General features: G+C 46.0%; 1 protein-coding gene across 10 annotated transcripts in view; it reads right to left on the bottom strand.

Moving 5' to 3' along the window:
- The window catches only part of LOC137538200 (uncharacterized), a 448,115-nt gene that overhangs the window by 408,638 nt on the left and 24,774 nt on the right, over positions 1-14,703 (bottom strand). For all 10 annotated transcript variants that reach the window (XR_011024708.1, XR_011024707.1, XM_068260237.1 and 7 more), the window contains one exon: positions 4,279-4,458. Coding sequence is in view for 8 of the 10 variants with exons in the window: in XM_068260237.1 (XP_068116338.1) it covers positions 4,279-4,434 (156 nt within the window). In the remaining 2 variants the exon portion in view is untranslated. The remainder of the gene's footprint in view (positions 1-4,278; positions 4,459-14,703) is intronic.

Here is a 14,703-nt window from a genome sequence, read left to right on the forward strand (position 1 = left end):
GATTTTGCATCATGGAAGGGATAAATTTGTCTGGTGCATTAAATTAGCTGTAAAATCAGAATTCTACAGTATTCAAGTGCATGAAAATCACTCTAAAACCTGTCAGTTTGGCCAAATGCTGACAGGACTGCATTATTCAGTTAATCTGAAAATGTCATACTGAGGCACAGCAACATGAACAGTAGAGCAATCACATTACATTCAAAAAAGAAAATTCCTGCCAAAACTGTAGTTTAAAAAATTGTCAGCTTGCAAAGGCAGGCTTCCCTCCCTCTGTGTTTCCTAATTCTGTTGTGCTTTATCAAATGAACATGTATTATTGGCATTTTTGGTCATGTTTCAAACTAAAGTAAACCTGAGACGAGGGTGACAACAGGATGTTTACTTACCTGGGGCTTCTTTCAGCCCCCTGTAGCCTGTCAGCTCCCTCTGTCTCCTCCTAGTCCACTCGGTTTTGCTGCAGCCAGTCAAATTAAAGTGAACCAGAGACAAAGCACCCTCATGTATTTTACTATATACTGTATGTCAGTGCAAACATTAGAGAAAACACCTCCCTGCACTCTGTTTCATTCTTTACTACTCAATCTGCCTGTTAACAGCCCTGATAAAATCCCAGACTGAGCATTCAGTCTGGATTTGCCCAGGAATCATTATAGCTGAGTCATTATAGCAGAGCCAGAAGGGGGCAGGCTTGGGTTTGAAAATAAATCAGAGAAGACAGACTCAGCTATAATGATTCCTGAGCAAAGCCAGACTGAATGCTCAGTCGGGGATTTTATCAGGGCTGATAACAAGCAGGCTGTGCAGTGAAGGATGAAACAGAGAGTGGGGTAGGTGTTTTCTCTAATGTTCCCACTGATATATATGGTAAAATATATGAGGGTGCTTTGTCTCTGGTTCACTTTAAGGCTACTGCTCATTAGCTGTTCCAGGACAGCACATGTGCAGTAGCCATCAATTCGAATTGGGAACAGCACGGTGGTCCAGTGGATATCTCCCTCGTCCTGCAGCACTGGGTCCCTGGTTCGCATCCTAGCCTGGGCATTAACTGCTCTGAGTTTGCATGTTCTCGTCTGCGTGGGTTTCCTCCAGACAACCGGGTTTCCTCCCACACAGAGGAATCATCCCTAAGGCAAGCCTAGGCAGTTGCCTAGGGCCTGGATAGAGTCTAGGGTCATTCTCACCACTCTTTCGTTGCTGCAGCCGCTTGCTCTGCTGCCATGCGGACAGCAGAGCTCTGTATCTCGGTCAGTCACAGTAATCACTGTTTACAAAGGGAAAGGACAGCTCTGGTCCTTAAGAGCTACAGGCATCCGGTCCCAAAGTGGTTAAACATCAACCATGTATATAAATAATTACTTTTGCAGCAAAGCAGGAGTTCATGGACAATCTGTACTCCCAAAAGACAGGTCCGAGTAAAAAAAAAAAAATATAATAAAAATCTACTTGCCAGGGGCTGGAGGTAGCCCCGGGTAAGTAGATTATTATTTTTTTTAACTCGGATGTTTCCTCGAGAGAGTACTACTGCCGTGGTTGCAAACAAGTGGACTTTGCACATACTTTGCACTTCCAATTAATTGGAATAAAATGTAAAAAAAAGACATGTGCAGCATAGGACTATGTCTATGGCAAATTAATAGCGTAAGTGGCATTTCCCTTCAACTGGACCTGTAGCCAGACGAACGTGGAGGATGCAAACTCTATTCCTTTCTAAAAAAAAAAAAAAAAAAAAAAAAGCTAGTTGCCTACTGTCATGCTTAAAATTTGGGTACAGCAGAGTCACATTGGAACAGGCATGGAGCCAGTGGAGTCAGATATGATAAGAATACAGGATGTGCGTTCTGGGTAGATCCTGGTAGTCAGCAGCACAACAATCAGACATCTAAAATTGTTGTAAAGGAGAACTGTAGTGAGAGGTATATAGAGGCTGCCATATTGATTTCCTCTTAAGCAATACCAGTTGCCTGGTTATCCTGCTGATCCTCTGCCTCTAATACTTTTTTCCCTAGACGCTGAACAAGCATGCAGCTTGTCAGGTGTTTCTGACATTTTTGTCAGATCTGACAAGATTAGCTGCATGCTTGTTTCTGGTTTGATTCTGCAGGCAGATAGCTCAGCAGGGCTGCCAGGTAACTGGTATTGCTTAAAAGGAAATATTATAAGGAAATCAATATGGCAGCCTCCATGTACCTCTCACTACAGTTCTCCTTTAAGGCGGGGGGAGATCAAAGCCTCCATATACCATCCAGTATTGAGTTAATTTGAATCGTTATACAAGCATAGAGGGCAGGGGCGTAACAATAAATCATTGCCCCCCTCCCCAGTGAAACTTTGGATTGACAGCAACAGCGGGCAGGGAAGCTGACTCACCTCATTCATGTCCCATGCCACATCCACTTTTCTCTGGAGAGCCTCACTCTACTTCCTGAGATAATCAGGAAGTAGAGTGAAGCACTGCCAAGAAGAGCAGACGTCGCATGGAACGCAAGAGGTGAGTCCACTTTCCCTGCCATCTGCTGTCATTACTGGAGGGGGAGCGCTGAAGGGGGAGCCCGAGGTGAGGGAGGGGGGAGTCTGGCCCCCTCTCAGCTGCTCCCCCTTCCTGCGCCCCCTCCTGCCCCTAAAAAAAGAGTCCTAGTAGGGCCCCAGAGCCGCGGGCCCCTCTCAGGCTTCTTACCCTAAGGGCCCCACCGTGGCTGTATCCCTTGCAGGGGCAATTGTTATGCCCCTGGTAGAGGGAGGAGGCAGTCAGCACTACCACTGAGGATAAGGGATAATTGGTGAGAGTACATAAGCCGGCAAAACTTCTAGCAATGTGCTCTGAGATAAAACATGATCAGAGATGTGGCGGGCAGCAACAGAATCCCAGCACTAAACAGTCCTTTATTCACAGCAATGCAAGTTTGCAATACATCAATGCATGGTGAACATATCAGCACTGAGAGACAGTAGGTGAAGGGTAAATAGGGAAAGTTCAGAACAGAGCAAGATGCCTTAATACTTCAACCCAGATAAGTGTTTCTTACCAGGGAGTCGACCAGTCACACCCGTATCCACCAAAGGTGTAGCAAAGTCCAAGTAAGAATAACGACCGGGTCTCGACCTGGATTTAAGGCCTCATTGGCCAATTTTTATTGCATGTACCACAGTGCAAAGTAGTGCTACTTTGCACTGTGGTACATGCAATAAAAATTGGCCAATCAGGCCTTAAATCCAGGTCGAGACCCGGTCGTTATTCTTACTTAAATAGGGAAAGTTGACTGACCTGCTAGGAGGGGAGAGGGAGCAAAATGGACTGAAGTTCGAAGCACTCTGGGTCTATGAGCTTCTATACAGTCAAATCTTGATATGTTCCCTTACCTTAGAAATGAGTCTCAGCCACGCAGAGTTACCTCTTATTAGTTATCAGAGAAAGTCATGCTATAGTTTGACTGCAGAGACACTGTGATTTAGAGCCCTGAGTTTTTAACCCATACAGTGAGAAGGAGAAAAAAAGAGAAACACAGCCTAGTTCTAGCTAGAAGTGGGATTGCACACTCATGTTTATGTCATCATGTCACATGTGACTTCAGGTTCAGCTTCAATGGAAAGTATGACAAACCTTTGGCAGCTGATAAAACAAACATTTCCGCAAGGCTTCAGATCATACTGTATATGTTAGGGGAATCTTCATGAAGGCATATCATTGACTGTAGAGAACTGCATTAGCAAATGTAGTGCACTGAGCAATCCTGTAGTTGATCACTAGATAGTCACCGATGGTAAGGGTGTACAGTCTATCGCTTCAACACTCAAACAGCATTAGTTGCTCTAACTCTTAGTGCTCCTGAGCCCTGGTTGCTTCTTGAATTTAGAATGACTTCATGGTTGGAAAGTCTTGTCCCATACTTTTAGCCTGACCATAACCCTCCTACTATATCCTACTAGCACTGAAGCCAGAGGTCAAATGAGGTGTGTGTGTGTGTGGGGGGGGGGGGGGGGGGGGCAGGAAAGGAGAGGTGAATGGGCCACATTTTACTGCATATTAGTATATACCAGTATATATTGTCATTCAACTTAGGGAGCCATCTAAAGCTCAGAATGCATATTAGCGACAGCAGCCAGTTTTACCATCTATTGCTTTTACAACAATCTCTATAGTGCAGTTAAGAAGCCTAGAATGTATTTTTCCATGGGGATATATTTTTTCTCCCCTATGACCAGAAAACATCTAAAAAGACAGAATGAACTCTGGCTAGACTCTCTGTACAGACATCACCTTTACAATGTGTTACTTACATTTGGAATGATGGTAGATTTCTGTTTTATGAGGTCATTAAAATCCAATGCCATTGGAAAAGCACTGAATGTGAGTTGCTTTGTGGCTCCATGCTTCTGTCTTGTAAAGGTCTGAGATGGAAGGGTACAAAACATCCATTCAGACGTCATCATCATTTCTGATTTCAGCACTGTCAGGCCCTACAAAACAAGAAACGAAGCAAAAACTGGTTAACATAATAGTACAGCAGCACAACAGTACAGTGAGCACTGAGTGCGGCATAAAATTCAGATTTATATACAAAGGAACATCCCTGTTAGACTTACTACTGGTAACAATATTTCTACAAGTTCTCTAGCATGGATCCTTGAAATGAGAGTATGTCAACTCCATTCCTGGAATCAAAGAAGAGTACACACATACTGTATATAAATACTGCCACCTCCCCTCATGCATTAGTTATAGTGACAACCAACACCTGGACACCGTTTGTGATGCCACATAAAACAGACAGACCCTCTGTCCTCCAGGAAGGCCCCGTTACATGAGAGAGAAAAGACAAGACAAGACTTACTTCAGGGAGTGACTCCTATCTGCAAGACCTTTGTACCAATGAACATATTCTGTGCTAATAGAAGATCCACTATGTAATGCTTGACAAGGGTTTAAGGAGAGGCCCAGGTAGTTGCTTCTCTCTCATCCCAGGAGGTGAACAGCCCACTCCAGGAGGTGGACAGTAATGTAGTGCAATGAGCCAAAAGTCTGGTTGGATGTCTTTGCCCGGACTTTCTGTAACACAAGATAATGCACCCTATTAGCCATCTGACTCTAGTCTAGTATCTACTTCCAGCATAATTGGCAAAAAATGTGCACGGGTCTCCTCCAATTTTTCATTCTCTCAAAATAAATTAAAATTGTCCTTCTAAAATGAAAATTCCCTTCCACCTTATTATTGGGATCTTGGCAAAAAGAAAGTAGCACAATGTCTTTTGATCTATAACACAAAAAGCTGACCTTTGGTCAGTAAGCAGGGTCTGGCCTGAAAATAACAACAACAAATAACAACAACAAATAACATTTGTAAAGCGCTTTTCTTCCGTGGGACTCAAAGCGCATAAGCATGGCTCAGACCAACGTGGTACAGAGGAAGAAATTTTATAAATCTGGAAATGCCAGGCTAAACAGGTGGCTTTTCAGTCTGGATTTGAATAGCTCCAGGGATGGTGCTGTCTTTACTGGGTGTGGTAGGGAGTTCCAGAGAGTAGGGGCAGCATGGCAGAAGGCTCTATCTCCAGATTTTTTGAGGTGCACTCTGGGAGTGACCAAGTTTACAGAACTTGCTGATCTGAGGTTGTGAGAGGTGTGGTGCAGCTTCAGCAGGTCCTTCATGTATCCAGGGCCCAGATTGTGCAGGGATTTGAATGTCAGCAGTCCAATCTTGAAGAGTATTCTCCATTCTACTGGTAGCCAGTGCAGTGAGCGAAGGGTCGGTGTAATGTGACAGTGGCGAGGCTGGTTTGTTAGCAATCTGGCAGCAGAATTCTGCACTAATTGCAGGCGACGCAGGTCCTTTTTGGGGAGGCCAACATAAAGGGCATTGCAGTAGTCCAGCCGTGATGTGATGAAGGCGTGGACTAGTGTTGGAAGATCCTCTGGGGGAATCAGATGTTTAATCTTTGCAATGTTCTTCAGATGAAAGAAGGAAGATTTAACTACAGATGAAATTTGGTTTCTGAAACTCAATTCCTCATCGATTAGTACGCCAAGGCTGCGCACAAGGTTGGGGCTGTTTATGTCTGAATTCCCAATCCTGATTGGTGTTGCTTTAGGATAGAGCTGTTTTGATGGTGGGCACTGGCCTTGGACAAACAGGACCTCAGTTTTGTCAGCATTCAGTTTCAACCAGTTATCATTCATCCACGCCTGTAGCTCAGCTAAGCAAGAGTTTATTTTTGGGGTAGGGTCTGTTCCACCAGGTTTGAAGGACAGGTATAGCTGTGTGTCATCGGCGTAGCAGTGGTACGTCAGGCCATGTTGTTGGATAAGTGTGCCGAGTGGCAACATGTAGATTGCAAACAGCAGAGGGGATAGGATTGATCCTTGTGGCACTCCGAATTGTAGAGGTGCAGGTTTGGACATTATAGGTCCTAGGGACACTGGAGGACTGATCCACTGATGCCACAGTACTCCTGCAGTCTGTTAAGCAGGATTTCATGGTCAACTGTATCAAAAGCCGCTGAGAGATCCAACAGGATTAGGATGGAGCATTCCCCTCTGTCCCTTGCCATGAGCAGATCGTTGCAGACTTGGATGAGGGCTGTTTCACAGCTGTGGTGTTTCTTAAAGCCAGATTGTAGAGGGTCCAGGATGTTGTTTACTGACAGCCTGGTTTCAAGTTGCAGATAGACAGCCTTTTCAATAACTTTACCTAAGAAGGGGAGGTTGGAGACAGGTCGGTAGCTGCTCATAGCAGCTGGATCCATGGAAGGTTTTTTAAGAAGGGGCTTGATGATTCCTTCTCTTAGAGAGGTAGGAAACCTCCCTGCTTGCAGAGAGCAATTTACTATTTTGTGAAATGCTGGACCAAGCAGGTCAGGGCATTTTAGCATATGTTTAGTTGGTCCAGGGTCCAGGTCACAGGTTGTCTGGCGGAGGCGACGGAGGATGTCTGAGATCTCTTCCTCACTAATACTTTTGAAGTCAGTCCAGGGTGTTAGGTTGTTTTTGCAGCTATTTCCAGGAGTTGCATGAGTCTTGGGTGCTGTGGATTGAATGAGAGACCGAATAGAGGATACTTTGTCAGCAAAGTAGCAAGCAAATTTCTCACATAGCTCCTTTGAGGGAGTTATAGTAGGTTTTAGACAGGATGGATTACATAGTCTATCAACTGTGCGGAATAGTTGGGCTGGTCTGTTGGCGGCCTTTGCGATCTCCTGTGATAGGTAGAAGGATTTTTTCTTGGTGATTGCATTTTGGTAGCTTTCCAGGTGAGAGACAAGGGTGTGTTTATCTTTTGAATTCTGGGATTTCCGCCACTTCCTTTCTAGTCTGCGCACTTCTTTCTTCATGTCCTTTAGTGAGCTGTCAAACCACCGTGCATGGTGAAGTGGTGTAGACCGTTTAATGCGAACTGGAGCAAGGGCGTCATAGGCAGATGACACTGCATGGTTGTACATCAGGACCATGGAGTCTGGGTCTGCGCAATGATTGGTTAATGTGTCGAAGTTGAGGGTATTCTGAACGTGCTGGGGTGAGACATCTTTCAGTGAACGGTATTTTATGAGTTCTTTCCCTCTGTGTTTTATCGCTGGTGCTGTCAGAGAGAAGTGGATGGTGTGGTGGTCTGACCATACCACTGGGTTTATATTCATGTGTGATATTAAAAGTCCGGAATGAAATATAAGATCCAGGGTGTGCCCCTTCTTGTGGGTGGGGAGGTTGACAGCCTGAGAGAGACCCAGTTTATTCATTATGAGAAGTAGTTCACTTCCTAGGTGGGAGTCGTGATCATCCACCCATGCATTGAAGTCTCCCAGGATGATCCATCTAGGGTGTTCCACTGTTAGGCAGGATAAGAGTTCAGATATTTCCTTAAGAAAGGCTGGACCATTTTTGTCAGGGAACAGTGTTGTCAGGGAACAGTGTCGGGAATGGGTTCTTAATAGATAGGCATTGCATATCCCTGACCATTCTTGATGTAGTGATTGCTCTCAGGACACCACCTTACATTTTAGCAACCTATTATGTGCCTCCTCTAAGGGTTTAAGATGTGACTGAGTTAATCTCTCTAAAAGAGATCCTGGGTGGTGAAATTTTACACAAAATGGTCTGTTCCTCTCCAAAGACCTGAGAAATCTAGAAATTAAATCTAGCTTTTAATGGCCAGAAAAACAGAAAGTGTTGCTACCTGCACATTTGGGGTGCTTAAGGCTAAGCCTTTGTCCACTCCATCCAGTAAAAACTCCAGAACCAAAAGGGACAAAGGAATCCTGAAAGTCTTTTCTCTGTCTTCAAGATGAAAAGGTTCTCCAACCTTTGAGGTAAACTAGGGCATTTATAACCTTTTTTGAACAACCTTTTTTTTCTGAGAAGTTTGATCTCAGAATCCAGGTAATCAAAATTAAGAAGTCTGGATTTTGATGTCTGAACCTCCCCTTAATCAGAAAGTTTTTGTGTGCACCTGACTGTGGAACTCATTTCATTTTTTCCAGTATCAATATTGTTCCTTGATAAAATTAGCAGTATCAGGTGTGTTAACCTGTAAGCACTTTTGGCAAGTGGAAAGGAAACTTATCATTGCAAGCCTCATACCATTTTTAGTTGAAGCAGAATTGTGATATATCACTAGTTTTAATTCGCCCTGCCGTTGCAGCAGCGCTCTGGGCAAGCTGAAGCAGTGCAGAGGACAATATTGATTGCTCCATATCTCCAAATAAAGCATCCCACTGTGAGGACTCAGTTGCCTTATAAGCCACGGAGTGGCCACCCCACCTAAAAGAATATACCAGTTATAATACAGAACCACCATTTATAGTGCTGGTAAAACTTTCTCTTAAGAAAATAAGGGAGTTTTACTTGTCTGCAGGGCAGTCTGTGCACTAGAAAATACCTCCCTTCCTCAGCCAAGCCACAGTCCCCAGGACTACTGATGCTTTATACCACTCCACAGCCAGCCTGAAACACTATGGGGATATGGACGGCTTATTCTATTATTATTTACTGTATTTATAATATATAATAATATAATTAGGCTCTGCCCACCAGTGGTTATGGTTAGATTATGTTTATGAATGTACCTGCATGAGGAAGACACACCCATGGCAGAGGAGATTAGTCATGGTGGTCAGAACATGGCAGGAGAGAAGGCAATGATCAGTGACAGTAGAGCAGGATAGTGCAGGAGGTAGAGGAGATCAGTCATGGAGGTCAGAACATGGCAGGAGAGAAGGCAGTGATCAGTGACAAGAGCAGGATAGTACAGGCAGGAGGCACCGGAGATCACTAATGGTGGTCTAAACATAACAGAAGGCAGTAATCAGTGATATTAGAGTAGGATAGTACAGGAGGCAGTGGGTCAGTCATGGTTGAATTAAAACAGGAGGCAGTGGTGAATAGTAACTGTAATACATTTGTGATAAATAGTAGAGATGGGGATGTGTGGAAAGTGAGACTATACAAAAGTAAATTACGGGGATAGCAAATTCAGAAAAGTTTTCATTCGAGTGGAAAAGTTCAAACAAGACTGTATCACAGCAGAAATGTGGAGCTGCATGAAAGACACGGGGACAACCACAAAAGAAGCAACATGCAACAGACTTTATTGATGACTCAATAATGGAAAAAAAATTGTTTTGAGTCTCGTATGAGGCATGTTGCTCAGCAGGGATCGGAACCTGATTCTTCGGGCAACATTGCATAACTAGCCTAGAGACTAACAGTATGTTCTGTTGCTATGCAGGGAGATGGGGGGGGGGGGCCAAGGCCAATAGAGTGTCGCAGGACATCACGTGGAAGGCGGAGTGAGAGGACAATGCTCTTGGCCGGACATCGGCATCACAGGCCGCTAGTCACGTAGCAAAAAACTTTCATGGGGCCCCCAGATGGAGGCATTCTCAAAAAATGTCACCTGCCCCTACCCTATGGATATGAGAGTTAATTGGGCATCCCCATGCAATCAACACTGCACACATGGGCAGTGAGACAAAGTCAGAGGGTGGAGAAACACAAGGAAGTTAATGGTGAATACAAAAGTACCACCTGTGCCGCCCAATGCTCCAGGGCCCCATAGCAGATACCATGGCTGCTATGGCTATTGCTACGCCCCTGCAGGCCACTGTACAAACCCTAGATTCTCGGTGTACCTGAGATGAGAAAGATGTTAAGTGTTGTGCATATCTGCATAATCTATAAGGTCTACAGACAATGTGGATCCTTATTGTGCCCGGCCTCCATGGGCACTGCTGCCACTATCACCCCTGTTGTTAGATCCAGTGGGAGCTCAAGGGCACAAGCTCCATCCACTCCACATGCCCTCTCTGCTTGCAATCCTGCACGGCTGTACATAGCTGCTGTTGCTGGGAGCATCTTGGGCATATGTGGTTATGAATGTTTCTGAACCACACATGCCCAGGACACTCTCAGTCGAGGCACATGCATGGCATCAGGGTGGAACTAGTCAGATATGCGAGCGGGTGCTTACAGCAGGAAGACGGAAGGGGAGACTGAGCACAATAACTTGCAAAACAGTGTCTGGAGACCATATAACATTTTCCCCACTTGAGGTTTACATTAATGTTCATCACTATGGCAGGATAGCGGTTATGGGTAAAGTATTGTAAATACAGCGTGTTTTTTTCACAAACTATGCACTACATATTCAGTTATGTTCAGATTTGTTTAAAAATGTTTCATTTAAAGGGAACCCTGGGGTGGCAGCAGAGAGAGAAAAGGGAGCATGTGGACAGCGGTGGGGAAGGGGGGGGGGGAAGTCTCCCCCCCTTCCCTCACATTTGGGGCTCCCCCTCTCTCTCGCTCCCCCCTTTGGAAAGTAGCGGTGCGGGTGGCAGTGGCGGGACACTTACGCTATCCTCCGGCGCGAGTGACTCTCTCTCTGTGCGCAGCTGCGCTGGTCTGGACTAGACCAGAGCAGCGGCACACAGATACAGAGCTCACTCGCGCCGGAAGATAGAGTAAGTGTCCCGCCGCTGCTGTACGCACCGCTGAACCTGGGAGGTCCCTGTCACTACCTAACCTGGGGGGCGCCTGTCACTACCTAAACTGGGGGTCACTGTCACTAACTAACCTGGGGGGCTCCTGTCACTACATACACAGGGGGGTCCCAGTCACTACCTAACCTGGGGGGTCCCTGTCACTACCTAAACTGGGAGGTCCCTGTCACTACCTAAACTGGGGGTCCCTGTCACTACCTAAACTGGGGGCTCCTGTCACTACATACACTGGGGGGTCCCTGTCACTACCTAAACTGGGGGGCACTTGTTGCTACATACACTGGGGGGTCCCTGTCACTACCTAAACTGGGGGCACCTGTCACCACATACACTGGGGGTTCCCTGTCACTACCTAAACTGGGGGGCACCTGTAACCATATACACTGAGGGGTCCCTGTCACTACCTGAACTGGAGGGCACCTGTCACTACATACACTGGGGGGCTCCTGTCACTACCTGAACTGGGGGGCTCCTATCGCTACCTAAATTGGGGGGCCCTGTCACTACCTAAACTGGGAGGCTCCTGGTGCTACCTAAACACCGCCAGCCAGGCCACAGCATCACTGCCAGGCCTTTCAGCCTACACATCATCCCCAATCTAGCCAAAAACAGTATTGCCAGGCACAGCAGCCAGTAGAGGAGAATTCAGAAGCCAGGTGAGAGGTGTCTACCATATTAAGGGGGCATTCTGCCTATTTATGTGAAATGCTGTCTATTTATGTGCCTCATGACTGCTGAATTTGTCTTGTTGGGGGCCTCATGGTTACTGAATTTGTCTTGTTGGGGGCCTCATGGTTATTGAATTTGTCTTGTTGGGGGGCCTCACGATGGCTGAATTTGTCTTGTTGGGGGCCTCATGATTTGTTGGGGGCCTCAAGATTGCGGAATTTGTCTTGTTGGGGGCCTCATGATTGATGAATTTGTTTTGATGGGGCCTCATGATTCCTGAATTTGTCTTGTTGGGGGTCACATGATTGCTAACTGCGAGACTATGGGAAAAGCTGAATCATCATCATATGAGACAATAGCATTAAACCTACTTTTTTAGCTTTTCAAAACAGAAAATAAAACTGGATTTTCCATAATGTTCATGTATGAGTTAAAACGTTTGTACAGTATTTAGTTTAAATTGCTGTTGGCACTTTGCGATAGATAAGTGACTTTTGGGTTGCAGTTTGGGCACTCGACCTCCAAAAGGTTCGCCACCACTGTCCTAAGTTAATATCCCACTATTGCTAAGTTCATGTAAATTTGTCTCCACCCGCCCCCCATTTTTTGCGTGCTATGCGCGCCACACAAAGTGCCTCCAAAGTACCCCCCAGAAAATGTTCTGCAGACACCCATGGATACTAGCCTTACTAAGAAATGAGTCCCTGTTTTCCAGTACAATGTTATGCAAAAGATCTTCTCTAAGCTATTCAACCAACTTGATCAAAGTCAGTCCCATTTTTCTAAAGAGCTTAAAGTGGAGCTGTCAGTCATACTATTTCAGAAAAAAACGCACATATATAAGTAATAAATATTTGCTCTACTTACACTGCCACGTTTTGATTTTAGTGATTTTTCTACAGTAAAAAAAGAGAAAATCCTTCTTAGCATTTCTCATTTTAACTGTGGCTATTTAAAAGCCAATCCTGGTACTTCCGGTTCCGGCGCCTACATGAGAGGAGGGAAGTAAAGGAGCTCCGCTAAGACCTCCGTGCCTCCACACCCACCCGCTGCCGAACAAGCACCGAGAGCAACACTCGGACATTCCCAAACCCCTGTAGCACCGGAGAGCCAATGGACAAATACCTGACAAGATCCGCTCGCAGAGATAAGAGAAGCCGCCGAGACGGGAAGGCTTCCAACATGGCGTCGGATAGATCTGAGCACAGCCCGAGCCCAGAGAAACACTCCCCAAGAAATTGGGACACAGACAGCATCGATGATGAGGGGTCCCAGAGCGCACTTCGGAGTGGGGACTATCGGGCCATAGCCAAGGAAGTGGCCAAATACATCACCCCAGACCTGCAGGCTATTGTAGAGGGAGCGGTGAAGAAGTCCCTGGGACACGTGACCCGCCAGATACAGGAGCATGCTGGCAGACTAGGGGAGGCTGAAAAGCGTATAATAACGCTGGAAACAGATCTAGATGCAGCCACTAGACAGCTGGAAGACTCCCGAAAGCAAAACAGAATATTCTATGACCGCCTGGAGGACATGGAGAATCGCTCCCGCAGGAATAATTTGCGCATAGTGGGGCTGTCCGAAAAACACAAGATGGCGGACATCGATGACTTCTGCGAGAAAACACTGCCAGAGCTGCTGGGTGTTCAGGAGACCTGCCATGCGGAAAGAGCGCATAGAGTGGGACCGGCGAAAGAAGGAGGAGGGAAAAAACCACCAAGACTGGTAATGGTCCGATATTTGGACTACAAAGTCAAACAGAAACTACTCACAGCGTTCAAAACCCGGCAGGAGCCCCTTATGTATGAGGAAAGGCGTATCATGATCTTTAATGACTACTCCCTGGAGGTTTCAAAACGCAGGCAGCAATTCAACGCAGTATGCGCGGAACTAGTAAAGAGAAAAGTCAGATTTGCCCTGATGTATCCAGCCACTCTGCGAGTTACGGCAAAGGACGAGGAAACGTACATTTTCAAGAAACCAGAGGATGCGGAAAAGTTCTTGCAACACCCTACGGCATTCCGCACCCCGACCCGCACCCCAAATCCTAGTCTTTCTGGAAGCCCTCAAGCTGCGGACACCTGAAAATAACAGAGGTCGGTGAGTCAGCTAACTTTAAAATATTTTATGGTTCTCCCTGTTGGAGGTGGTTAAAATTTAGAAGCAACCAGGACGTGAAGCATGGCAGACGGATTATAAGTTTAAGTTCACGGACAAATGGAGGACGGAGGTTTTGAGAGGATTAAGAGCCCAGGACTTCGGCTCGGATACTTGTGTGGGGAAGAAGTGAAGTCTGGAAAAGTAGGGTACAGAGCCCAGAGGAAGAGCTTTGGGATGAGGCAGGATAGGCCTCGATACTGTAAGAACGGGAGGATAGGAGGGGGGGGGGAGGGGGGGGGGAATTCAAGAGATCACTTCATGCTCAGGGACAGGTTGACATTTGGTTTGTTTGTCTGATTTGTTGGGTCCTAATGCTGTGTGAGAAGTGGATGACGAGGTGCCTTCCTGATGGGTATGACAATCTGCAACGTAGCATACATCTTCAGATCGAGCTATGACAATTAAAATTGTAACCTGGAATGTCAAAGGCCTGAGGTCTCCATGTAAGAGATCCCAGATACTGCGACACCTTAAAAAATTACGGGCGGATGTAGCCTTATTGCAGGAAACACATCTGAGAAGCGGGGAGGCTAAATTTATGCGTAAACAATGGGTAGCGGAATGTTATGAGTCACCAGCACTAGATCGAAAAGCGGGAGTCATTACCCTGATCAGCAAGGCACTTCGAGCTAAGACTGAGTTAGTATATTCTGATAAAGAGGGTCGAGTACTGGGAGTGAGACTCCAACTGCCAGGTGATATGTTCACTATTTTTAATGTATATGGACCCAATACAGGGTCAGCCCAATTTTTCCAGAGCATCCAGTGGCAGATCAGCACAAACACGTTTAATAACCTTATAATGGGGGGGGACTGGAATGAGGTGCCACACCCAATAGAAGACAGATCAGGGACTAGACAGAGTGCATTGATATCCTCTCCCAAAAA

Source organism: Hyperolius riggenbachi, chromosome 11, assembly GCF_040937935.1.
Source record: "Hyperolius riggenbachi isolate aHypRig1 chromosome 11, aHypRig1.pri, whole genome shotgun sequence".
Taxonomy (NCBI): Eukaryota; Metazoa; Chordata; class Amphibia; order Anura; family Hyperoliidae; genus Hyperolius; species Hyperolius riggenbachi.